At 56.2% G+C, this 23,484-nt stretch overlaps 1 protein-coding gene across 1 annotated transcript in view; it reads left to right on the top strand.

The window, feature by feature from the left end:
• Window positions 1–23,484, top strand: part of SLIT1 (slit homolog 1 (Drosophila)) — a 140,249-nt gene that overhangs the window by 107,967 nt on the left and 8,798 nt on the right. Inside the window, exons 14-30 of the mRNA XM_004680582.2 lie at window positions 1,351–1,514; window positions 2,204–2,227; window positions 2,358–2,502; window positions 3,081–3,155; window positions 3,299–3,442; window positions 5,846–5,989; window positions 6,282–6,448; window positions 7,677–7,809; window positions 9,730–9,798; window positions 10,110–10,181; window positions 12,331–12,402; window positions 13,247–13,318; window positions 16,953–17,116; window positions 18,776–18,900; window positions 19,100–19,197; window positions 22,084–22,223; window positions 22,363–22,456. Coding sequence (XP_004680639.1) covers window positions 1,351–1,514; window positions 2,204–2,227; window positions 2,358–2,502; window positions 3,081–3,155; window positions 3,299–3,442; window positions 5,846–5,989; window positions 6,282–6,448; window positions 7,677–7,809; window positions 9,730–9,798; window positions 10,110–10,181; window positions 12,331–12,402; window positions 13,247–13,318; window positions 16,953–17,116; window positions 18,776–18,900; window positions 19,100–19,197; window positions 22,084–22,223; window positions 22,363–22,456 — 1,902 coding nt within the window. The remainder of the gene's footprint in view (window positions 1–1,350; window positions 1,515–2,203; window positions 2,228–2,357; window positions 2,503–3,080; window positions 3,156–3,298; window positions 3,443–5,845; window positions 5,990–6,281; window positions 6,449–7,676; window positions 7,810–9,729; window positions 9,799–10,109; window positions 10,182–12,330; window positions 12,403–13,246; window positions 13,319–16,952; window positions 17,117–18,775; window positions 18,901–19,099; window positions 19,198–22,083; window positions 22,224–22,362; window positions 22,457–23,484) is intronic.

Consider the following 23,484-nt stretch of genomic DNA (forward strand, 5'->3'; position numbering starts at 1 on the left):
AAGATTGTAGAAAAGGGAAGCAATCTGTCCCGGCAGGGCCAAGGCTGGGCAGATACGGGTGAGGATGAGCGGCCCAGAGCCCTCTGGAGCAGTGCCGAGCCTCTGTGTTTTCAATTAGCCTCCAGCTCCGCCCCTGGGGAGTCAGCGAACGTGTCTTGTGTGTGCGAGTGGACAGTTTAAATTGGGAAACATACTGACCTGGATGCAGTGGAGGTGGTGCCTCGGTGGAGCCCAGGGGCCGGGCTCCGGGGAGTGGCAGGGAAGGCCAGGCAGGGAGGCTGCAGGTTTCCTGTCCAGGAGCCGCAGGGCAGAGCCCGGAGAGATGGGCTGTGGAGAGAGGGCCAGGGTCTGAGCTGAGCTGGTCCAAGCCTCGGTGAGGCCTTGGGGCCGGGCTTGGAGAGCCCCCCGCCAGGGCCTGGGAAAGCCAATAAGCAGAGCGCCTGAACTGAGGGTGCTCCCTGGAGGAAGGTGGCTGGGGAGTCCTTGGAGTGGCCCGCTGTCTCCCGCCTTTCTGTGCAGAAGCGCTGGCTGTCAGGCACAGGAGCGAGGCAGTGCCAGCTCTGCCCTGGCTGTCTGGGGGTGCAGAGCAGGCCGTGCCAGACATAGGTGGGCGAGTCTGCTGTTGGGGTGCTTCAGATGTGGCCGGTCTGAGCCTGCCCCCGTGGTCAATACCCACAGACGGGGAAGCCATCCATGTGGCCACTCACTCCCACTGGGGTTCACCTGCCATCTAGACGCCGCCCTCCCCGCCACACCATCCTGGTGGTAACAGGCATCCTGGCGAGTGGATGGGAGTGGTCCTCCATCAGCGGAACTCGGTGTCCGTGCATCTCTGTCAAGAGGCAGCCCGCGGTCCGGGCTGGCAGTGGAGAGGGCATGTGAAGCCCAGCGGCTGCCCTGTGCCCCGGCTGCAGGCCCTGCCCTGCCCCCGGCCCACATCTTTCGGACAGCGGCTGGAAGACGGAGGCAGCCGCTGCTTGAGGCCACCGGGAGGGAGCAAACCAGATCCTGCACCAGGCCACCAAGGGCCCTGGGGTCGAGTGCCTGTTCTGTCACCCCACCTGTGAGGGACAGAGGTGTGGGACCAGGTCCCTCCCGCCCTTGCTCATATTTGTGAGATGCCCCAGGGCCGCGGACGGATGGGTGCGGGGAGAGAGGGCCAGAGCGGAGCTTGCGGAGAGGATGTGGCAGGACAGGAGGTAGCGGGGGCTGTGGAAGCCGGAGCCTGCAGGCCCTGCCCTGCTGTGACACCCCGAGGACGCTTCTCTGCCGTGGCTGGAGCAGGCAGGGCGGCCCGTCCAGGGGATGTCCGTGCAGGTTTGCAGCCAACCTGCTTCTGCCCCCCCACAGGCACCTGGCCCAGAACCCTTTCATCTGCGACTGCAACCTCAAGTGGCTGGCAGACTTCCTGCGCACCAACCCCATCGAGACGAGTGGCGCCCGATGCGCCAGCCCCCGCCGCCTGGCCAACAAGCGCATCGGGCAGATCAAGAGCAAGAAGTTCCGGTGCTCAGGTAGCTGCCTGCCGCCCGCCAGGGTCTTCGTCTGCCTGCCCGCTGTCTTCAGCCTGTGCTGACCCTGGGTGTTGCGCGGATGGCCCTGCCAGGCTGTGCTTGGCCACTCTGGCTGCACCCTGGAGGGTGGAGGCCCCGGGTTCTGCACTGGGGTTGGGATGGTGGCTCCGCCCCAGCCCTGTTGACTGAGCCCAGGGAAGGGCAGGGCCGGCCGAGGGAGCCTCCCGATGAGCACCTTTGTCTTCCCCAAGCCATTTCTCTTGCATGCTGCTCTTTTCAGCCTTTTAAGACACTCGGAGGCCAGGAACCATCCTCAGTGAGAGCAGAGCCTGCTCCAGGCTCTGGGGCAGCAGCAATGACGTGTGGCTGGGAACATGTGGGTCAGTTCTGAGCCCAGGTCCTGCTCAGGGATCTGCTGCTGCCAGCGCCCGCCCCTCTGAGCCAGTGTGTGTGACAGCCCCTGGTTTTGGTGCTTCTCGCCAGGCTTAATGGGAGTGGCGCCAGCTCAGGCTTAGCCAGGGCTCCGCACCAAGGCCTCTCTACACAGGGCTGGGCGCACAGGCTCCAGGTCTGACAGGGACCCCGGCCCGCTTCCCGGGTGTCCTCAGCTGGGCACTGGGCTGGGTCCTGGGCTTTCCCTCCACGTCCTGGCTGCTCCCAGCTTCATGGTGTCTCTGTTCTCTCCCCAGCTAAGGAGCAGTACTTCATTCCAGGTAGGACAGCGGGAGGTACCAGGCTTGCCTGGGTGGGATGGTGGCAGGAGGCCGGGGTGGCAAGTGGAGGGGGGCTGGAGACCCCGGACTGGACACAGCCCTCAGGCCCCGCCCGCGACCTGTCCCCAAGGCACGGAGGACTATCAGCTGAACAGCGAGTGTAACAGCGATGTCGTCTGCCCACACAAGTGTCGCTGTGAGGCCGGCGTGGTGGAGTGCTCCAGCCTGAAGCTCACCAAGATCCCCGAGCGCATCCCGCAGGCCACAGCCGAGCTGTGAGACCCCAGGCTCTACCCCTCCCTCACCTGCTCCCTGTTGCCACCACCCTTCCTGGGCTTTGCTTGGGGACCGCGAGAGACACCAGCCACAGGTGCCAGCCGCTGGTCCGGCAGAAGCAGCCGCTGCAGCTCCCCAGAGGAGCCCCGTTCTGGCTCTCAGGCCCGCACAGACCTGGGCGCTGTCTCTGGGGCCCATGGCCCATCGCCAGCCTGAACCCGTCACACTTCTGCTATCGCTGGGGGCTCATGGCCCCATCAGCTCAAGTTGGGGGTCAGAGCCACCCGACAAATGTTATTTTTCTTTCTCTAAAATATGCACTTGTGGACATCCAGAAGCATGTGCTTGGGTACTCTGTCACCTATGCACGTAAATTTTCAGGCATTTGTAATGTTACAAATGTCTCCCCTTAGCACCAGTCTGGGCCCAGTCTTCCTTTGAAATGGGACGGGTTTTTCTTACCACATCAATTCTCCTGGGAGCCCCCTGTATGAGTCCCAAATATTCCTGACTTGGAAGATACTGCAATGTCTGCTATTCAGGGACATAGACGTTCTCTCTTCGTCGCCTCTTACAGACGACTGAACAACAATGAGATTTCCATTCTGGAGGCCACTGGGATGTTTAAAAAACTCACACATCTGAAGAAAATGTGAGTCATTCCCTGGCGGGAAGGACGCTGGCCCAAGATGGAGAAGGAAAATACTGGGATTGGGGGCTGGGCATGGGGGGGGGCTGGGTGCCAGCAGGGGGGTGTCCTGAGCTGCATAATCCTCCTGGCCCCTCCTCTCCCAGCAATCTGAGCAACAACAAGGTGTCAGAAATTGAGGACGGGGCCTTCGAGGGCGCAGCCTCTGTGAGTGAGCTACACTTGACCGCCAACCAGCTGGAGTCCATCCGGAGCGGCATGTTCCGCGGCCTGGACAGCTTGAGGACCCTGTGAGTGTGTGGCTGGGGCACGGGGCGTGGCCAGACTGGGCAGCAACGGCCAGAGTGTCCTGTCTACATTAAAGGGGAAGGCAGACAGCAGGTGGAAGGGAGAGCAGGTGGGAGGGCCCCTCCCCTCGGCGGTGGAGCCCGCTTGCAGGGGGAGGGGCTCTCTGCCCACACTGGCCCAGTAGGCCAAGCTGTCAGACGCTGGTAGCTGTGGGGCGGCCTGCTTTTCCTGCTCCCAGGATTGTGGGGGGATGGCTGGAGAGGGCCAGAGGGAGGGGTCCTTAGAGTCCCTCAAGGTCAGCCTACAGGAGCACCAGGAGGCGTTCAGCTCAGGAGTGGCTGACGCTACTGCGGGCAGGAGGGGTGGCCTGGTCCCACAGCAGGGACCTTCCAGGGGTGACTCAGCGGGTTAGGAGTGGGGACAGAGGTGTGGCATCATCGCTGGAAATAGGTAGCCTGCGTCTTAGGGCTACCAGAACTACCAGGTGTCCGGATCCAGCAGGATCCTGGGGTCACACAGCCCTCTCTGGGTGCAGCAGGCTACACTAGCGTCCAGGCATCACGAAGACGGTCAGTGTCTGTAGACGTGCGGTCCGGCTGGACTGCCCACGGTGACAAAGCCGTCGCATGTCCGTGCTGTCCAGTCCAGCTATGGCGCTCTTGACCTGGCACCGGGTTTTGAATTTCCATTCATTTCAGTCAGTGTGGCCAGTGCTACTGGGTCGGGCAATGTGGCTCTAGAGCCGCCTGCCTGCCTGGGTTTAAATCCAGAGCCTCGCAGCAGGGCTACCGACTTGTTTTCTGAGCACAAGTAAGGACATTTGCATAAGGTAAATAAGTATAAGGAGAGCCCTGTGGACTTTTGTTTGTTTTACGAAAGGGATCTTAGATGCCCTGTGTTTAGCAGTCCTGCTTTCACTGGTGAGGAAGCTCCTCCTTTGCGGCTGCTCAGTCCTTGAGCACCCCTCGAGGAGGACGACGGGGCGCACAGAAGCAGGGTCCCCACTGCACTGTGCAGACGCAGCTCTGTTGACGGCTGACAGAAGCAGCTTCTTCCCCACCTTTCTGGGCACACGTTACGCACCCCCGCACACAGGCGTATTGCACGCCCACATGTGGAGGCTTATACCCAGATTTTAAAAGATGTAATCTTATAATATTGTATTTAGTAATTAATTCTTTCCTAAAACATAGTGTGGGCATACTTATGTATTATTAAAATTTCTTTTACAGCCTCATTGTGAATGAATGTGTGTGTGTGTGTGTGTGTGTGTGTATAATGGTATAATGGAAATTAGGCAATTTCGAATGTTTATTGCAAGCAATGCTGCAGTTAACAGCTACCACAAAACCCTGTGTCCACCCGGGATTATTCCCTGGTCATGAGGACTCGGGTGCCCTCACTAAATGCCACTCAGGTGCCCCCAGCCAACCCCCGCCGGCTGTGTGGGCCTCTTTGCCCACACTCGCCTCACCGCCATCTTCATCATCGTATTTTTCATCACTTTGCAATTTTTCAGGCAAAACTTCAAAATTGTTTAATGAAAGGTCCTTGATTGCTGGTAACTTTGAACATTTTAAAATGAATGCTCATAAATCATTTTAATTTCTTTGGTTTGTCAAGTTTTGTTTTGAGGTGGGGTGGGAAATTGAGCCGGTTTTTTTTTTTTATCTTTTTTTTTTTTTTTAAAGATTTATTTATTTATTTGTGCATACAGAACTGGGGTACAGGCCAGAGGCTCAGGGGCGGTGAGAGGCTTCACCAAAGACAGAGTGGGGAGCAGAACAGGCAGATCGACGAAGTACACTGCTGAGGGGAGCAGCGGGTGGGTCAGGAGAGGTCTGCCACACCATGTGGTCACCTCCGGGGCAGGCGGGAATCGAACTCATGCGGAAGTGGCTTCAGATTCTCAGTGCTGTGCTTTAACCCACTGCGCCACCAGGGAGGGCCTGAGCCGGGTTTTTAAGGATGAGAAAGCATTTGCATTTGTATATGAGGACAGAGATCATTCTAGAAGGACGTCATGGCTGGGAAGGGCAAACCGATGACGCTGGAGGACAGAGGAGCTGCTTGGGGGTGTGGGCAGGCGCTGGGAACATAGCCCGGGGCTGGGGGACAGGCTCCCGCTGGCCACAGCAGAGCGTGGGCCGGACGCTGCCATGGGCTTTAGGCTGGAGAGTGACTGGCCACATTTAGGTTTCAGGAGGCCTGACTGCAGCGTGGCCTGGTAGTGGGACATCTGCTGGGCATCTGGGGGTCAGGGCAGGTCTGGAGGGGGCTCGGGCGCCCAGCTCTGCTGCCGTGGCTCCCACCGCTGGGCTCTGTGCCTCCGAGGAGACCTTGTGAGCAGCTGCAGCCCGGGCAGATGCCCGCAGGGCTTGACGGGCTCCCCTCTGCCCTCCCAGGATGCTGAGGAACAACCGCATCAGCTGCATCCACAACGACAGCTTCACGGGCCTGCGCAACGTCCGGCTGCTCTCGCTGTATGACAACCAGATCGCCACCATCTCCCCGGGGGCCTTCGACACCCTGCAGGCCCTCTCCACCCTGTAAGTGGCAGGTGGGGGTGGGCGGCAGAGTCCTCTCTCCCCGGAGTCCACTCCGAGTCCCCTCGGTGGTGACTTTGAAGCACTCGCTCAGGATGTTGGGTCCCTGGTTTGTCAAAACCTTGTCCCAGCATCAGAACGCTGTCTCCGGCGAGAGTGCCAGTCTCTGGGCAGTGCTGGCTGGCAGGGACAGAGCGTCAGGTGGCTCTGAGGCCAGCGTGTGCAGGCAGGAGAGGGCTTTGTGGGGACATCAGCCCTGGTGGGTGCCAGTGTGTCACATGACCGCCTCTCCCAGAAACCTCCTGGCCAACCCCTTCAACTGCAACTGCCAGCTGGCCTGGCTGGGCGACTGGCTGCGGAAGAGGAAGATTGTGACGGGGAACCCTCGGTGTCAGAACCCCGACTTCCTACGGCAGATCCCTCTGCAGGATGTGGCCTTCCCCGACTTCAGGTGTGAGGAAGGTAACTTGTGAGCCCCTGGCCGGCAGGGGAGAGGCCGCGATGGCCGGGTCGGGAGGAAGGAAAGTAGCCAGTGGTGCCTCGTGACAGCCCCTGCCTGCTGGTGTCTGTGTGATTGTAGAAGCAGTAACAGCTTATTGTCACAGAAATAGCAAAAGGGAGACACAGCGGAAATAGCTAGGGCTTTTACGCATCACAGAAAGGGATCACGCTACACCCCAGTGCGTTTCCTTCATGTAAGTATGGTCACCCAGGTTATTCCTGAGTCCTCCAGGCTGTCCCTCACACAAGGGGACCTTCTGGCCCTCAGCTGCCACACTTGGAAGCCCCTGGTCACTTCCGGCATCACCCCAGTTACCTGGATTCTTATTCTCTTCATTGCCCTCTTCCTTCTTTCCCACACGTGCAGAGCGTTGTTGCCCATGCCTCAGTTTCCCCCAGAGCAACACATAAACAGTGTAGCCGTGGGAGGTGGACTTTTACCAGGCCACGGAGTAGCCGGCCCCTCAGCACAGCTACCTGTCCCGAGCACCTGGTGCAGCCGCTCCTGCCTCCAGGAGTCCTCCCCGCGGCCCTCAGTCCCGGTCTCTCCCAGCCGCCCCAGGCTCCCCCTCCCTAGCCTCAGCTCCCTCCTGCCCTCTGCTTCTGCAGGAAAGTCAGCTCTCAGACTGGCCCATCCGGGCCAGGTGGGGTGGTCCTGCGTGGGGAGCTTCAATTTTCATACCAACAAAATACCACCTAGGTGTTTTTCTAAATAAAATCAACAAATGGCAAACAGTCTCTAAGAGCAATTTTACTTCCAATTATTAAAGTAAAAAATTAGATAATGATCTAAATTTTTTTTAATAAAAAATAACTCCATCCTATTCACTTACCTATTATATATAATAATAGTTTGCTATTCTTTTTAAAAATCCTACTACATGTTTTGGGCATTTTCTTGTGCCATTAAATAATCTTCGAAAACATTATTTTTGAAAACATTTTTTCCAAGAAATGGTTTATTTTCATTTTTCTTATGACAAATCCTTGCATCTTCATTTCCTTAAAAGCTACAGCAGGGGCTTCCCTGGTGGTACAGGGGCTAAAGTCTCAGCACTATGGAGCTATCACAGCCACTGCAGCCTCAGTTCGATCCCCGGCCAGGGAGCTGATCCACACAGCACAACAGACCTCTCCTGAGCAGGACCTGTCCCTCCATTGACGTGTCCTCCTACCTTCCCCACCACAGGCCAGGAGGAGGGGGGCTGCCTGCCCCGCCCACAGTGCCCCCAGGAATGTGCCTGCCTGGACACCGTGGTCCGATGCAGCAACAAGCACCTCCAGGCCCTGCCCAAGGGTATCCCCAAGAATGTCACAGAACTGTGAGTAGCCCAAGGTGACAAAGGGCAGATTCTGGCTGACACGGGGTCAGGGCTTTGCAGGGTCACTGGTTCCCAGCAGGCTCAGGGCTTCTCTTGCAGCCCCTGCAGCCTCCTGATGGTGTGGGTCGCCCTGCCAGAGCTTTCCCTTTAAGCTAAGCACTGTCTTTCAAATAACAAATAACACTTCTTTTTCCCACTTCACATCCTGAGCGTTCCCTTCGTTCATGAAATCTCTGACAAGTTATTTTTACTGGCCGTCTAGTGTCTGGCCGTCTGGTGTTCATTTGAGTCCACGTGGTCTCCTCTGATAGCGAGGCCCCTCTGTTGGCTACTTGGGTTGCTTCCAGCGTTTACCGTGAACACTGCGAGTGACAGCCCCGTGCCTCGTCAGGCCCGGTTGCCTTTTGCCCCGTGGACCCCCACTGCTGGCCTTTGAGCCGTCAGCAGCCACATGTGGACGTGGCCTGTGTGGACGTGGCCTTCTGCCCCCGAGGCCATCAGTCCCAGCTGTTGTGGGCTCAGGTCCTCATCGACTGGGATTTCACACCTGGGCACGAATGTAAGTATGTGTGGAAGAGGGGTGCAGAGCAGGGCTTTCTCTCACCTCCGAGTGAGAAGCTGTGGTGGGCACCCAACTCTGCCTGTGCCCTGGGCTTGCCCCCTCAGGCCTCAAAGCCGAGCTTTGCTTTTCCCGGGGGCAGTGCGTGAAATTTGCCTCGTGCTTCTCTCAGGACCAGCGAGGCCCCTGTTCCTCCTGCGCCCTCGCCACGGAGTCCTCATCCTATAACTGCCTGCCACGCCTCACGCCCAGTTTTCTATCACGATGTTAGGTCCCCGTTTTCTCCCTAATGCCTCCCAGCAGCCCTGAGAATGATGGAGAATGAGAACACAGAGCCCTGCTCTGCACCCCTCTTCCACACATACTTACATTCATGCCCAGGTATGAAATCCCAGTCAACGAGGACCTGAGCCCACAACAGCCGGGACTGATGGCCTCGGGGGCAGAAGGCCACGTCCACACAGGCCACGTCCACACGTGGCTGCTGACGGCTCAAAGGCCAGCGGTGGGGGTCCACCGCTTGGGGCAAAAGGCAGCCGGGCCTGACGAGGCACGGGGCGGTCACTCGCAGTGTTCACGGTAAACGCTGGAAGCAACCCAAGTAGCCAACAGAGGGGCCTCGCGATCATATCTGCCTGCCTTCTTTGAGGATGCTGAGGCTGGGGAAATTACGTGGCTTCCCTGAGCCTCAGTGTCCTCTGCTGTAAAATGGGGCTAGTTGGGTTGATGGGAGAATGGAACAAAAGCAAACGATGAGAGGCCAGTGTGCAGAAGCCCGCGAATGATGGTGGGACTGGCTGCAGGGGACTGGAGAATCAGGTCATGGACTGCGCCTGGTTCAGGAATGGGGCGTGTGAGCTGATGGGGTGAGGGAAGCAGGGGAGGGTCCGAACACACCACGCTCGTGTTTGGGCATGTTTGGGCCTGGGACGTCCGTGGGACCATCGTCATGCACCAGCAGGGAGAGAGGGGACCCTGGGGACAGGCGGGGGGGGGGGGGCTAGCAGCCTGACAGATCAGATCTGCTTGGCCAGGAAACTTGCAGAGCAGAGAGCGAAGGGAAGGGCCTCCGGCTTATGCCCTAGGTAGTGCCCACCAACAGGAAGGAGGCTGAGAAGGCGGGCCGGAGGCAGGGAGAAAGCCGAGAGGCTTTATCTCTCAGTGGCTTGCACTGAGCTTTAGGGGCAGCCACCCAAGTGGCTTAAGATGTGTACCTATTTTCGCCACTGACTGTGATTCTGGGCTGATTGTGTGTAGCTACTTGTAGGAGAGGGGCTCAGAGAGGCGTCCCAGCCTTTCCCCAAAGGCCCTCTGGGTCTGGGCACCACCAGCCGCACTCACTCCTGTGTTCTCTCCTGCAGCTACTTGGATGGGAACCAGTTCACGCTGGTTCCGGGACAGCTGTCCACCTTCAAGTACCTGCAGCTTGTGTGAGTATTCTAACCATTTGAGGACCCCAGGCCTTCTTCGGTGGACAGGGATCTGTTGGCATCTAGCCTTCAAGGCTCTGGCTGTCTTGGAATTCCCCACTTCTGGCTTTTTTAATCCCACCCTTTCCCCCTGGGAACATCTGTGCGCAGAACTGTTTCGCCACCCAGCGGCCATGTTTGAAATAGCAGTGTTCCAGGTTCCCCACTGAGGTTGCTTTTGTCTAAACCACCTCCCCAGGCCTCTCTTGGGCTGACCAATATTATTAATTCAATTCTTTCTTTCCAAATGATGATGCTTCTGTCTCTTCCAGGGACCTGAGCAACAACAAGATCAGTTCCTTAAGCAACTCCTCCTTCACCAACATGAGCCAGCTGACCACTCTGTGAGTCCCAGCAGGGGAAGGTGGGGAAGTGCGTGGCCAGGTCCTAGACCTCCCCTGACCCTGGTCACTCTACCCGGCCGGCAGACTCCTTCAGCCATCAGGGAGTGTGCCAGGGCCTGCTGGACAAAAAGATATTGTAAAAGACATTTTAAATTGTGAAATATAACCTATCCTGAGAAAAAAACCAAAAACAAGAACCAGAAATGCACGTAATACTCAGGAAGCTACCACGGTTATAAATACCATAGGCATATATACAGAGCACAGCTAGCACCCCAAAAGTCCACCCCCATTATTATTCCTCCTTTGTGCCAGCCCTGGTTTTTACAACGCTGCCACTTACCTATGCATTTCGTGACAATGAGTTTACTTTCCCTGAAGCCAGTGACATACAGGATATATTCATTGATATCTGGCTGTTCTGCTTGATGAGAGCTGCTCCCGGGGGGGGGGGGACGCTGTGGCTCGGGGTGGGGGCTGCGGCTCCCTGCTGTGGCACCCCTTCCTCCGTGGGATGTGCCATCTCCTGAGCCATTGTACCTCTGATGTGCACCTGGTTGTTTCCAGTCTGGTCTTTGTGGACAGTAATTTTTACCCACATGTGAATATATTTAATAACTGCTTTAATTGTACCCCAAGCCATCAATCAGAAGCTATGAATAAGCATCACTGATATTTGCCTAGTGTGTGTTTCTCATTCACCTTCCAAACATCTCATTTTACCAATAATGTGCCAACAACTTAAGAGCTTCCCCTTGAGGTTCTTACCTGCAAAGCTCCCCCAGAGGAGGGGGTGCGGCCTAGCCAGGCTTCCCAGAGCAGGATGTGGCCCGGCGTGACGTGCAGCCCTGGGTTGCTCATGTTCACTTACCTGCCGCAGGGCCCACGGTCAGCGTCATCTTCCAGAGTCTCCGTGAGTGTGTGAAGCTGCTTGGGTCGGGAGCAGGTTCACACCAGAAGCAGTCTGTCCTCCGGGACATTTGGCAACGTCTGGAATGTTGTTGGGTGTCACAGCTCGAAGAGGGCAGGGAGCTGCTGGTGCCTGGTGCCTAACGGGCAGAGACCAGGAATGCTGTTAAGCATCCGACAGTGCCCAGGCATCCGCGGCCCCACCAAGAGCTGTCAGAGGTGCTGAGCCTGCAGGGGAAACATCACCCTCTCTTGTGATACCCACGTCTCATTTCTCTTATTTTAAAAATAGCTCTACTGAGGTATAAGTAGCAGACAATCAAGTGCACAGACTAAAAGTGTAAGAGATACGATACCTTTTCACATGCATTCACACCATGGAAACTATCCACAGTTAAGAGAGTGACACTTCACTCAGCCCCAGATGTCCCCTCATGCCCCTGGGTCACCCCTTCTGTGGTTCCCTGCCAGGCCTCAGGCCCCTGGCACCCACCAGTCTGTTTTCTATAGACGAGTTTGCATTTTTTTAGAGTTTTACAGAAATGGAGTCACATAGTGCATACCTTATTGCGTTTGGCTCCGTTTAGCCCATGTTAAGTATTCCTTGTCACTAATGAGTAATAGTCCATTGGATGGACACCCCACAGCTTGCTGGGTTATCCATTGGTCGTGGATGGCTGGACTGTGGAAACTCCAAGTTACTACACGTGTCATTCCCCTATTGTCAATCTACCTGTCTATCCTCATGGTGAATTAGAGGCCCCAGGTTCATGGTGGTGGGGGAGACAATGATCCCCACCTGAGGGAAAAATTCAACAAGAATGTAAAACAATGGTCCTTCATTTAAAAGAAAAGAAAAGAAAAGCTAAAAAAAAAAAAAAAGAAGAAGTCCAGACTCACCTGTCTTCTGGAGGTGAGGGGCTGAGGGGGTCACTTCTGGGGCAGGTCTGGGTCTGACATCACAGGAACGCTGCTCTGCTCCCTCGTAGCTCTCAGGCCGGACTTAGCAACTCTCCTTCTCAGGCATTATTGGGAGCCAGGCCCTGTGCTGGGAGCCTCGGTATCAAGTGATTTCTTATGAGCCCTGACTTGTTTCCTTAGTCTACAGTTGAAGGAACTCATGGGGACACGCCCAGATCTGGGGACTGACTCCCCTGCCCGGGCTCCCTGTGAGAGCTACTGAGCAGAGCCAGCCCTGGACCCAGCTCTGGCTGGCCTCTAACGTGCCCCTCCCCCGCAGGATCCTCAGCTACAACGCCCTCCAGTGCATCCCTTCTCTGGCCTTCCAGGGGCTGCGTTCCCTGCGCCTGCTGTAAGTCTTCCTGCTCTTCCTTCCTCCCCGGCAGTCTGTCTCCCGCTCAGTGGACTGAGTGTGCCCAATCCTGGGGCTGGGCCAGAGAACAAATGAGGAAACTATCAGAGAAACAGGGATTGCTGTGTTACCAACTTGTGTTTGTAGAGTGTGTGTGTGTGGGTGTCTGTAGAGGAGGGAGGGGGTTGCCCAAGATAAGGTAGCCTCTCCTTTGCCTGTGACGCAGAAGGCTTGCTTGCTAGAGATTGGTGAACCTTGTCTCAGAATTCCCGCCGTGAGCATTTGGCCTTGTGTTCAGAGGCATCTGTCTGGCCTGCCAGGTTGGCCCAGCATTTCCAGCCCCCTGGATTCTCTGGCCAGCCCCATCTTCACTCCCTACCTGTGGCTCTGCAGTGACTTCCTGCTCTCCGGCTCCCAGCCAAGAGAGGCCGGCCCAGGGCTGTGCTTCACTGGTCTCGCAACCCTCTACCAGACCAACAGATCAACAGACTAGGACTTGTGTTCATTTTTTTTCCTTTTCCATTTTAAGTTCTATGTGCTGAGGAAATGTCCGTTGACTGCACTTAATGCTTCAGGCATAGATGTTCATAGTTCTACAAATGTCCTCACACCACATCCATACCCAAGCCCCCTAAACTTCCACCACTAGGAACGCAAACCACAGTCTGCTGGAGAGCTGGGTGGCAGGGGGTTCTGGGGTTAGTGGGGGCTCTTTCTCTGCTGTCCCAGCCTGAGGGCAGGCCTTGACCTCCCAGGGCTGCTGGAGCAGGGAGGGAGACTGAGTCCTGGGGTCTGGCCTCTGGCCCTGCCTCCAGCCAGCCCCCGCGGCCCTTTCTCTCCCCAGGTCCCTGCATGGCAATGATGTGTCGGCCCTCCCGGAGGGCATCTTCGCAGATGCGACCTCCCTGTCTCACCTGTAAGTAGCTCGCTCGGTTCTCAGAAACTCTGGGTTTAAACAGAGCTTGGATTCAAAGGCAGACCCCCTCCCTGAGACTGTCAGTTGGCGGCGTTTACCCTGAAATGAATTAAGCTGTGAACTTCCAATGGTCTCCATGCCAGGCACGTTTAGTGCCACCAGCCGCAACAGTGGGATTTGAGAACACGTCTTGGTAAGCAAGAATAAGGGTGGTAACGACCCTTCCCTGATGGCTGAGCCTTCCTTGCCTTCACTAGGTGACTCCTCCCGGCAACCCTACTCACAGCTACGTCATGCCTAGTTATGGCGGAGGCTCCCCCAGTTGCCTGCTGCGGGGGCCGGGGGAGGCGTGTGGGGAGCCGCTCTGACCCCCACACCGGTGTCCTCCATCCTCACACGCGCAGAGAGCAGCGCTGGGAGTTGACTGCCCGCAAGACGTGGTGTCACTGGGTGTAGATTTGCTTCCAAATCCATTTAGCGGGCAATACCCTGAGGATTCTTAGAGAGGACCTTCAGTTTCTCCAAAAGCTACATGTAGCATTATAATATGACCCAGCGCTTCCACTCCTCAGAATGGAAAGCAAGGCACGACATGCATAGCAGCATTCCTCACACGCTACCAGACAGCAGGCGCGACCCCAGAGTCCCCGGGCAGAGGCATGGACAGCAATCCTAGGCCAAGCACATACAACAGGGTGTGGTGCTGGCACATGCTCAATGGGTAACCCTGATGGCAAGGACACCTGTGCTATGACTACCGATACGGGGGCCCCCGCTGGAGACGGGGGCTCTGGACAAAGGCCAGGCAGGGAAGCTCATTGGTCGAGCCGGGGTGCATAGCTTTAAATAGTTTTATGTTTTCTTTGGTAGCTTTTGTTCTTCTTTATTACCATTTTTATAGGAAGAGTCAGAAAGGGCTATTTACACTCCAGGCGCAACTTGCTGTCTGTCTGTCCTGATACAGTATATTCAGGGTCAGGAAGGTTAACAACACCTTAGATTTTATCTTTTTGGTGTTTTCTCTCCATGAGCTTCAGGACCGAAAGAAGCCTCTATAATAAACTTTCAACTGCTGCTCGTTACCGGCCCATGCTTAGCAGCGCCCTGGAAAACATTTAAAATAAACTGTATTTATTTATTTATTTATCTATTTGGAACAGAATATTATGCTGGTTTTGATTTATTTATCATCGTTCTTCCCCACTGAGCTGCAATCACCATGTTGGTAGGGAACGTGCAATTCCTAGACTGGAACACAGTACATAGAATATTGCAATTCTTATTTATTTATTTATATAATAGTTTATTTTTACATCATTTTGTGCATTTTTCTGTCTCAGTTGTAATCCCTGTGGGCTTCCCATCATCTAATCACCCTGTGCCATCACCAGAGTCCAGTGCACTTCCCTCCCCCCACTGTTTTTGATCCCCTTCCCTGCTCCACCCCCATAAAATGTCTCTGGTATATAGCTGTTCATAAAATAAACTCTATTTTTTTATGTCAGTATTAATCTGGGGAGTATAAGCATTTTAAATATACCATCATCTTTGTATTCCTGTTACTTTTTAGAAAACAGTGTTTTTTAAAACATGCTGGAGCGTCAAGTAAAATCAGGCCTGAGCGCCCTTCTTCTATCTGGGGAGAGAGGACAGTTTCTCCCTATCCCGCCAGCTAGGACGGATGCTGACAGCAAATCAGGACAGAAAAAATTAAATACACGTGGAGCTGGAACCTACTTTCCTTTCCCAGCTGCATTATTCCCTCAGGACCCATTTTAGCTCCGACGTGCTTGTCTTTCTCCCCGGTCTCAATTGCAGGCTCTTTATCAGATCATAAAGTGAGCCCCAGAGATGTTAAGAGTGTCACTCAGGGTCGCTCGGGCAGCGAGCAGCTGTGTGGGGGCTGGGGCCCAGGTCTTGTCCAGCTGCTCTGTGAGCGCACACAGTCATCAGCTGTGCTGTTTTGGGGGACTCCCGCTCAGAGTCACCAGGCTTCCATCAGACTCGGCCCATCTCTGGGGACCCGCTTCCGCCATATTGCCCAGAAACAGGTGGAAAATGGCGGCGTATCCTCTGGTGACTGGAGAAAGACTCGCCCTCTCGTTAGCATCAGACAGACTTGCGTTTCCAAAACAATGTGACAGAAATGAACTTCAGGCATGAGGTTCTGCTTCTCTTTATGCTGGCTCCCTCGTACCCCCAAATCAAGGTCTCATTTGCCTCTAAATCTCTGACCATGGTTTCGGGGGGCTAGGAGCTTGCCTGCTGACCTGGCCAGACGTCAAGGGCTGGCTGTATATGGGGTAAGGGTGGGGGGGCGGCTGGAAGGAGCAGACAGCTCTATGCGAGCGTGAGCAGGCTCTGCTTGCTGTTAACCTCAACATGCATTGCCTGGCCACTGGAACCCCACTTCTGGGGGTCTGTTCTGGAGGAATGCTTGGCCCTCCAAGAGAGGCGTGTGCAGGAGTGTTTACTGCCACTGGGAACAATAGATGGGCAACAAAGAAGTGGCTCGGTGAGCCACGGGGTGCCCATTCTTTAGGGTGCTGTGAAGCAGTTTGACAAAGCGAGATGTGTCCGTAGATGGTGACCTGGAAAGATCTCTAGGACCCGCTGTCCAGTGACAAAAAGCGAGCTGCCCAGGCGTGATGTGCAGCGTGTGGCTGAGTCCTGAGGAAGAGCCACACGTGTAAACATGGGGAGACCCACGCCTGAGCCGGGGGGCCATGTGACCAGGCCCTTCTTGTGAGGTGGACACAGTGCAGCTTATTTGATGGGCACTGGGGTCCCCATCCCGGTGCTTCACCACAGCGTGTGGCAATGTCACGCAGGATGGAGCACACATGTGCAGGTGTGTCTGTGAGCTGGGCCTGGACTTGCCATGTCAGAGGCGACGGCTCTGGTCGTTAGAGCAGTGACACAGAAAGCCCCTCTTCAGGGGTCGTCACACCACACTGCGGCCCCTCGGGACGGAGGAACGTGCCTAGACTGCGGTGCAAGGCACCCACGGAGAGTCGGTGGCTCTGGTGGTGCAGGTCAGGGGAGTTTCGTCCGTTCAAGGCGCTGGGTGAGACGCAGGCCTGTGCTTTGTCTGCAGTTTGGGATGGTTTTCAATGAGGCGTCAGAGTGAGGAGCTCTGGATCTGGGGGTGGGGCTGCCCTTCACCTGGGGTGCGACCCCAGGGAAGTGACTTGGTCCACGGAGGCTTTGTTCCCACATCTTTGCGATGAAGAAAAGTGGTTGTAGACCGTGGGGCTGAGAGGGTTAGCTGCACTAACAGGGAAAAGCAGCTGGTTCATCACAGCAGTGAAGGTTGGTTCCTCTCTCTGGGTACTCACGGCAGTGCACTCAGAAGCTCGGGGCTCAACAGCAGGGGTTCAAATCCCACCTCCCCCCAGTCCTGTGCAGTCTTTGGCAGGTGCCCCCATCGTTTCCAGCCTTGGTTTCACCATGGAAGGTGGGTACAGTCGGGTGTGGTGAAGACCGTGTGGGACAGAACATCTGAAATGCTGACTCTAACGGCTGCAGCGGCAGCTTGCTGCCAGGCCCTGGCAGTGTCCGGCACAGTAGGTGTCCGGTGGTTGCAGGACCCCATGAGGTCGTAATGCCTGTTTCTGTCCATTCTCCGACCCAGGGCCATTGGTGCCAACCCCCTATACTGTGACTGCCACCTCCGCTGGCTGTCCAGCTGGGTAAAGACGGGCTACAAGGAGCCGGGCATTGCCCGCTGTGCCGGGCCTCCGGACATGGAGGGCAAGCTGCTGCTCACCACACCTGCCAAGAAGTTTGAATGCCAAGGTGAGCCCAGGAGCGTGAGGGCACGGTGCTGGCCTCCAAGTTGCATCCCCACCTCCTGCTGCTGGAGACCCCAGGACCCGGCCTCACGGGCCTTCTGATGCTCCTGGTGTCCCTGCAGTGCTCGGTGGGGAGAGGGGTGTCAGGAGCAAGGTACTTGCTGCTCGTTAGCATGGCTGCCTTCTCGTCCTGACATCAGTGAACAAAACCTCAGGTTGTGAGGGCTTTAATCCCTCCCTGGGGTGATATAAGGGAAATGAAAATAACAGCAGCGTTTCTGGAAGCTCCGAGAGTCTCAGCAGCAGGAGCAGGCTCGCCGTCCCCTTTCTGGAGGCGTCGTGCTCAGCGAATGGCTTACACCTTGCAATCAAGGACATTTGCTGGAATACTGGGCCTGAGTAAGACTGGCGGCTCCCTGCCCCGTCGTCTGTAAATAGCAACTCAGGGGTTGATTGCTTGGCCCAAGGTCCAAGCCCAGGAGGCCTGCTGAGTGGGCGCAGGGGGGGTGGGGGGGTCACTGCCCCAGGCCCAGCTTGGTGTGCCGGGGCACAGCTGGTGGTGGGGGGCACAGCGGGGCCTCGGGGTGCAGCTCCTGCCCTCACTAAGCTCACAGACCACCGTGGGGAGTGAGGCTGACAGCTGTGGGGTAGTGAGGCGCACACAGGGTGCTGTTACAGAGGAGCAGTTCAGGGGCCCATCTGTGGCCTGGCTGTTGGTGGTTGGGAGCAGGCTAGTTTATGTGGAAACATTTGCTAAGTATTTATTTCGTGGGGTGGAGTGGGCTCTAGTTAGTTGGCTTTGGTTTTGCCTTTTATTGGAATGTAAATGCATCCCGGAATCTTGTGAAATTTTCACTAACCCAGCACACCTGGGTAGCCAGCACCCAGCTCAAGAGATAATCCCACCTGCACCCATGAAGGCCCCAAATGCTTCCTTCCAGTCAATACTGAAAAATGATCCTATTTTCCTCGTGTTCATGCCTCTTGGGCAGAGCCGGTGATGTTCCTCGTGCCTAGGGACTGAAGCCGGGGCCTGAGTGAATTGGCTGGACTCTTCATTTGTGTGAGGTCCTAGTGCCCCTCACAGCTGGTGCTGCCGGCAGCAGGGCTCCCCGTCCACCTCCAGGCTCAGGGATGAGCCACCAGCCCTGGGAGGCTGGAGAACACTGACCGTAGCCAGAGAGGCCTGGGAAAGCTCCCCTCCGCCAGCCTCACAGAGGCAGGACTTCAAGGCAAACAGCCCCTTTCCTGCGAGGTTGCCTCTTACAGAGCGGGGCTCTGGCCACTCGCAGTTCCCTGGGGGTGTCCCTCTCTGCCCAGGTGGCTGCCCTGGCCATCCTGGCCGGTGGGCATCAGGGTTGGGGGTAGCTGCCTTGGAAAGGTGTGAGGGACCCTTCGGTCTCAACTGATGGCCACCGCTGCATGTCAACCACTGTTCCCAGATTAGCTAGTTCCGTCCTCATCACCCGGGAGGCAGGGGCTATTGTTGAGCCCTGTTACACAGAGGGGCCCGGAGGCCAGAGAGGCCACCTGTGAAAAAGGGATCACGGAGGGTGTAGGCATAACCCAGAGGGAACAGAGGAAGGTGCAAGTGTCTGGTGCCTGCAGGGGTTCTGTGCCCAGCTCTCCGGCCTCCCTGCACTAATGCCTTCCCTTGCCACAGGTCCGCCGACCTTGGCTGTCCAGGCCAAGTGTGATCCCTGCTTGTCCAGCCCATGCCAGAACCAGGGCACCTGCCACAAAGACCCCCTTGAGGTGTACAGGTGTGCCTGTCCCAGCGGCTTTAAGGTGAGGGCTGGCTGAGGTTGGGGGGCAGGGGGCTGCTGGTGCTCAGGAGGCAGGGTGGTTGGGTCTGTGCTGGGCCCCGGAGCCAGAGCAGTGCCTGAGCGGGTGTCTGAATGAACGCAGACGCCAGGGCGGGGCGCCTGGCCGAGGAGGCCGCCGTCTCTGTGGGGCCTGGGTTTCCCATCACTGACTTTGTCCCCAGGGCCGAGACTGTGAGGTGTCCCTGGACAGCTGCTCCAGTGGCCCCTGTGGAAATGGCGGGACCTGCCACACACTGGAGGGTGAGGATGCAGGCTTCAGGTGAGGAGCTGGAGGGCGGAGCCCGGTGGCGGTGGGAGTGTGACGGAGCCCGCCTCAGTGTTCCTCCTGCGGCCAGCTCTGCTGTGCTCCGGGGGAGATGCCAGGCTTCCTCGCCCGCCTGTCCAAGTCTGGTGCCAGAGGCAGCGAAAGCGTGGGGAGCCGAGGCAGGGATGCACAGCTGTCCCGCCTGCTGTAGGCTGCTCCCTGCCCTCGCAGGCGCCAGGAGGGCCTTCAGAGGGCACAGGGAACCCATGCCCAGGGCATATGTAGGGAGGTTTGGGAATGCTCTAAGCCCATGTCGTCTCCACCAATCCCCCAGACCACAGGTGAAGCCAATACAGTCCTTCCTCCGTTCCTTCCTGTCAAGTTCGACCCCCAAGACAGACCCCAGGCTGCCATGTCGAGGGGCCCTGGCCCAGTGGAAGTCGGTGCTGTGACACCTCGGGGCCCCCCCACGTCTCATGAGTCGCTCTGGCCACATGGCAGCCTGTTTCCCATTGCTCAGGGAAGGGGGCTCACAACAGTGTCAAGCCCTCCCGGTACAGACATGGCCATTCAGGCCCCCCAGGCCCCTCGAAGCTGAGCCCCTCAGTGTCCCAGACCTCTCCCACGCCTGGAGATTTTCCGAGGAATACATAGTATTTCGTTGCTGACAGCAAATTGCCAGCCACACAGAATGGACTCTTCGGAAAAGACGTTGACTCTCTGGCGGTGATGACCAAACCCGCCTCTGGACGCCTCCGGACACCCAGGTTGTCAGACGTGACGGAGGTGCCGAGGGCCTCTGCCTGGCCACCTGGGAAGAGGTGTCCTCACCAAGGACTCTGTCCTCCTCTGGGCTTTGCAGCGTCCACCACAGCCCCTCTCCTTCTCTGACTCCTGGGGTCGGGGTGGGGGGGCACCTATGGAGAGTGGGGGGCTGAGTAATGCCCCCAGGAACTCCCTTTGCTGGGCAGAAAGGGGGTACAGTTGGCAGACGGGTTGCCGCTGTGATGCACCCCTGTGCCCCCAGTGGGTAGCCCCTCATGCCTGGCAGCCCCATAGACTGGGGTGCTTTGGGTTAGAAAGGGGTACTTGCCGAGTTACCCCCGGCCCTGAGACTCTATCTCCTCAGGACTCTGGCAGTTAAAACCTTGGGGGTGGGAGGGGAGGATTAAACTCCAGGTCATGTCCCCAAACAATGAACTTCAAGCCTTTTTGCTCACATGCTGGGCAGACAAAAGTGGAAAGCTCACACTACACGTTCATGCATTTGTACGGAGACGGATAGAGCTTTTCCTTGTGAGTTCAATTGTCATTAGCAAGGAGGTCATTTCCAGGATGTTGTAAATATGATTAACATTACCAAATATAATTGCAATAATAGTAGATTGCTAAAGGAGGAAAAACAAAACCACATAAAATGTGAGACTTCTGCATGTCCTTTTTACCCCAGAAATATTCCTCCTAACTTGGTATGCATTGTTTTATATATTTGTACACGCGTATCCCTGCTATGTTAAGTAAGATGTTTTCTTTCATCCACTGGGCCAGTTTTACCCTGTGTGAAGGCAGAGCTAAGTAAACACGGTATTATAGTTACGATGCCTAATTACAGAGAACAAGCGATGCTTCTCGTTCTCCAGTGGAATCTGAATAATACAGCAATTTTATACAATTTAAAAATTACTGAAAAAAAAAGGAAGCTATAAGTAGCTTACCCATATTCCTCTTTAGCAGCTGAAACACTTTAAATCATTCCCTTTCCTCTAGAACCCATAATCCCCCCCTTAACCCCTGCTCCCTGCATTCTTTGTCTAATTCAATGTTGCGGTGCTTGCGTCTCACCTGAGCAGCCCACCGTCCTTCTCTGCCGCCGACATGGATTTTAGACTAACTGTAAAGTTCCTTTCTTATTTTTTGTTACCATACTCCTCTGATGCAAAGTTTCTTTTGTGTTGAGTTCTCATGATAATCATCTGTAATATTCAGTGGATGTGACACTAACTGTATTATGCAGTGAGATTGAGAATTACTACACAGAAAAGCAAAATTTTATTGGACCCTCTAAATGACATAGATGGAGCTTTTTGGGAATTCTTTTCTTCTCTTTTGGGTCAGGTGTCCTGTGTGACTATTACAGAATGAGAGAGGACTTAGCAGCCACTCTATTCCTTTTATAGATGTGAGGTATAAATGCCCAGAAAGTTTGTTCACATTAAAAAAACAAAAACCAAAACCCAAACCATGGGACTGGCAGTAGTTTTTTATAGCCATGTCACTTAATTCTTTGAAACCCTCCCGGGTTTATCTACCCAAAACCCCAAAATATTTTTAATCTTCTATCAGCTGGCAATTAATTCCATGCGGTCTTCTTTCCATTACTTTTAACACAGGGACCGGGAAACTTCTTGTCTTGCAAAAGCATTTGCTTGTTCCCTCCGGAACTATCGACATTCCTCAGTGTCCCTTTGCTTGCCACCTGAGGACTGGGGGCCACAGGCATGACCCTCTTGGGCAGCTGTGTGCCTCTGTGGGCCTCTGGGGACGGTTTGGGAAGAGCACACACAGCTCTCGCTGCCCCCCACCTTCCCGCCCTCCTCCACTGGGCTTCTTGGCTGACACACCCCCTCCTCCAGAGGCCTGCCTTGACCACTCCCTCCCGGGGGCTTCGCTGGCCTTTGCCCCTTCTGACCACTGCCCTGTCCTGACTATCGCTTCTCCCCATCTTCCCCACTGGACTAGGAGTCTCATGCAGCACAAGCTTGCTTACCTGTAACCCCCACCCTACCTGCACGTAGCAAGGGCCTGGCTCAAGTAAGGCCCAAAACTCTGGAGTGATGTTTGACCACGAGCGCCTCAGGAAGGCTGCCCCCAGCATGCCTCTCCTTCCTCTGCTTCCCACAGCTGCTCCTGTCCTACCGGCTTTGAAGGACCCACCTGTGGGGTGAACACGGATGACTGTGTGGGGCATGCATGTGCCAACGGGGGCATCTGCGTGGACGGCGTGGGCAACTACACCTGCCAGTGCCCCCGGCAGTACACAGGTGCGTGGGGCAGGGGTTGCGTGTCTGCGGGGAGGCCAGGAGCAGACAGCCCCAGCCCCCTTTTTGGGGGCAAATGAGCTGCCCCCAGTATCTTCAGGCTCTGCTGGGTTCTCCTGCCCCTCCCTCGTTCTTTCCCCAGGAAGGGCCTGTGAGCAGCTCGTGGACTTCTGCTCTCCGGATCTGAACCCATGCCAGCACGAGGCCCAGTGTGTGGGCACCCCAGATGGGCCCAGGTCAGTGTCGCCTGTTGCCAGGGCCAGGGAAGGACACGGGCCAGCCGGTCCCCTCCCCACACCCTCCCCATCCTACCTCCTCACCTGTCAAGCGGGTTTGTCTCAGCTGAACAGAGTTCCCGCGAGTCAGTGTGGGCTTGAGTGGCTGTGGGCAAGCTTTGCAGCAGACAGACCTGGGATTACCTGGCCTTGAATGGGGGGCGCTGAGCCTCCGTTTTCTCACTTGCAAACTGGGTGCTGCCATCACTTCCTCCTGGGCGACTGTAAGGATCAAACGAGCAAAAGCACAGAAGGTGCTGTGCCCTGTGCTGGCACCTGCCACCAGGCCCTCCACAAGCAGCCACAGCCCGCCGGGTCCACAGGTGCCCCTTCCCAGTGACGTCCTTCACAAAGGTCTGAAACCCATTAGCCTGTTGGAAAACAAAGCCTCTGTGGCTGAAGCTCCTTGCTCCTAAATGCTGACAAGTCACTCCCAGTTCCTCTACCACGTATGTGAATGTCAGTTTTGCAGCAGAAACGTGGACACGGCTGGTGAGGGGCTGCCCCAGATCCTACTGTGTGGAGCACAACATAAAGCTACAGGCACTTCCTGTCACTTCCCCAAATCCAAAAAGTTCTGAGTTCAAAAACCTACCTGGCCAGGAGAGGTGTGATGAGTCATTAACTGAGTCGTCACCGTAGTTACAGGCCCGTAGCTGTGCTCTGTTGCCTGAAGTCTGCAGCTGGGAGGTCACAGGTCTTTAAGATGTCACTCCCACTGCAGTTTTGCAAACCTAGTCTGCAAAACTCTCTGGGGCCCACCGTCCAGGGCAGCACAGGCGGACAGGATGGGGCTTCTTAAGGTCTAGGTCTGAGCGACCTGAACCCGGCCACCTGGGGGAGGGGAGTAGTGTCCCCCAGGAAGCCCAGGATCCAGCAGGAGCTGGCCTGGCCTCTGTCCAATGAGGGCAGACGCTGCTCTCTTGGGTGACCTCCACAGTGGGGAGCCCCTCCTCGGGCTGCAAGGAAGGAAGCAGCTGGGTGCCCCC

Source organism: Condylura cristata, unplaced genomic scaffold, assembly GCF_000260355.1.
Source record: "Condylura cristata isolate star-nosed mole 26May11 unplaced genomic scaffold, ConCri1.0 scaffold00011, whole genome shotgun sequence".
NCBI classification, from domain to species: domain Eukaryota; kingdom Metazoa; phylum Chordata; class Mammalia; order Eulipotyphla; family Talpidae; genus Condylura; species Condylura cristata.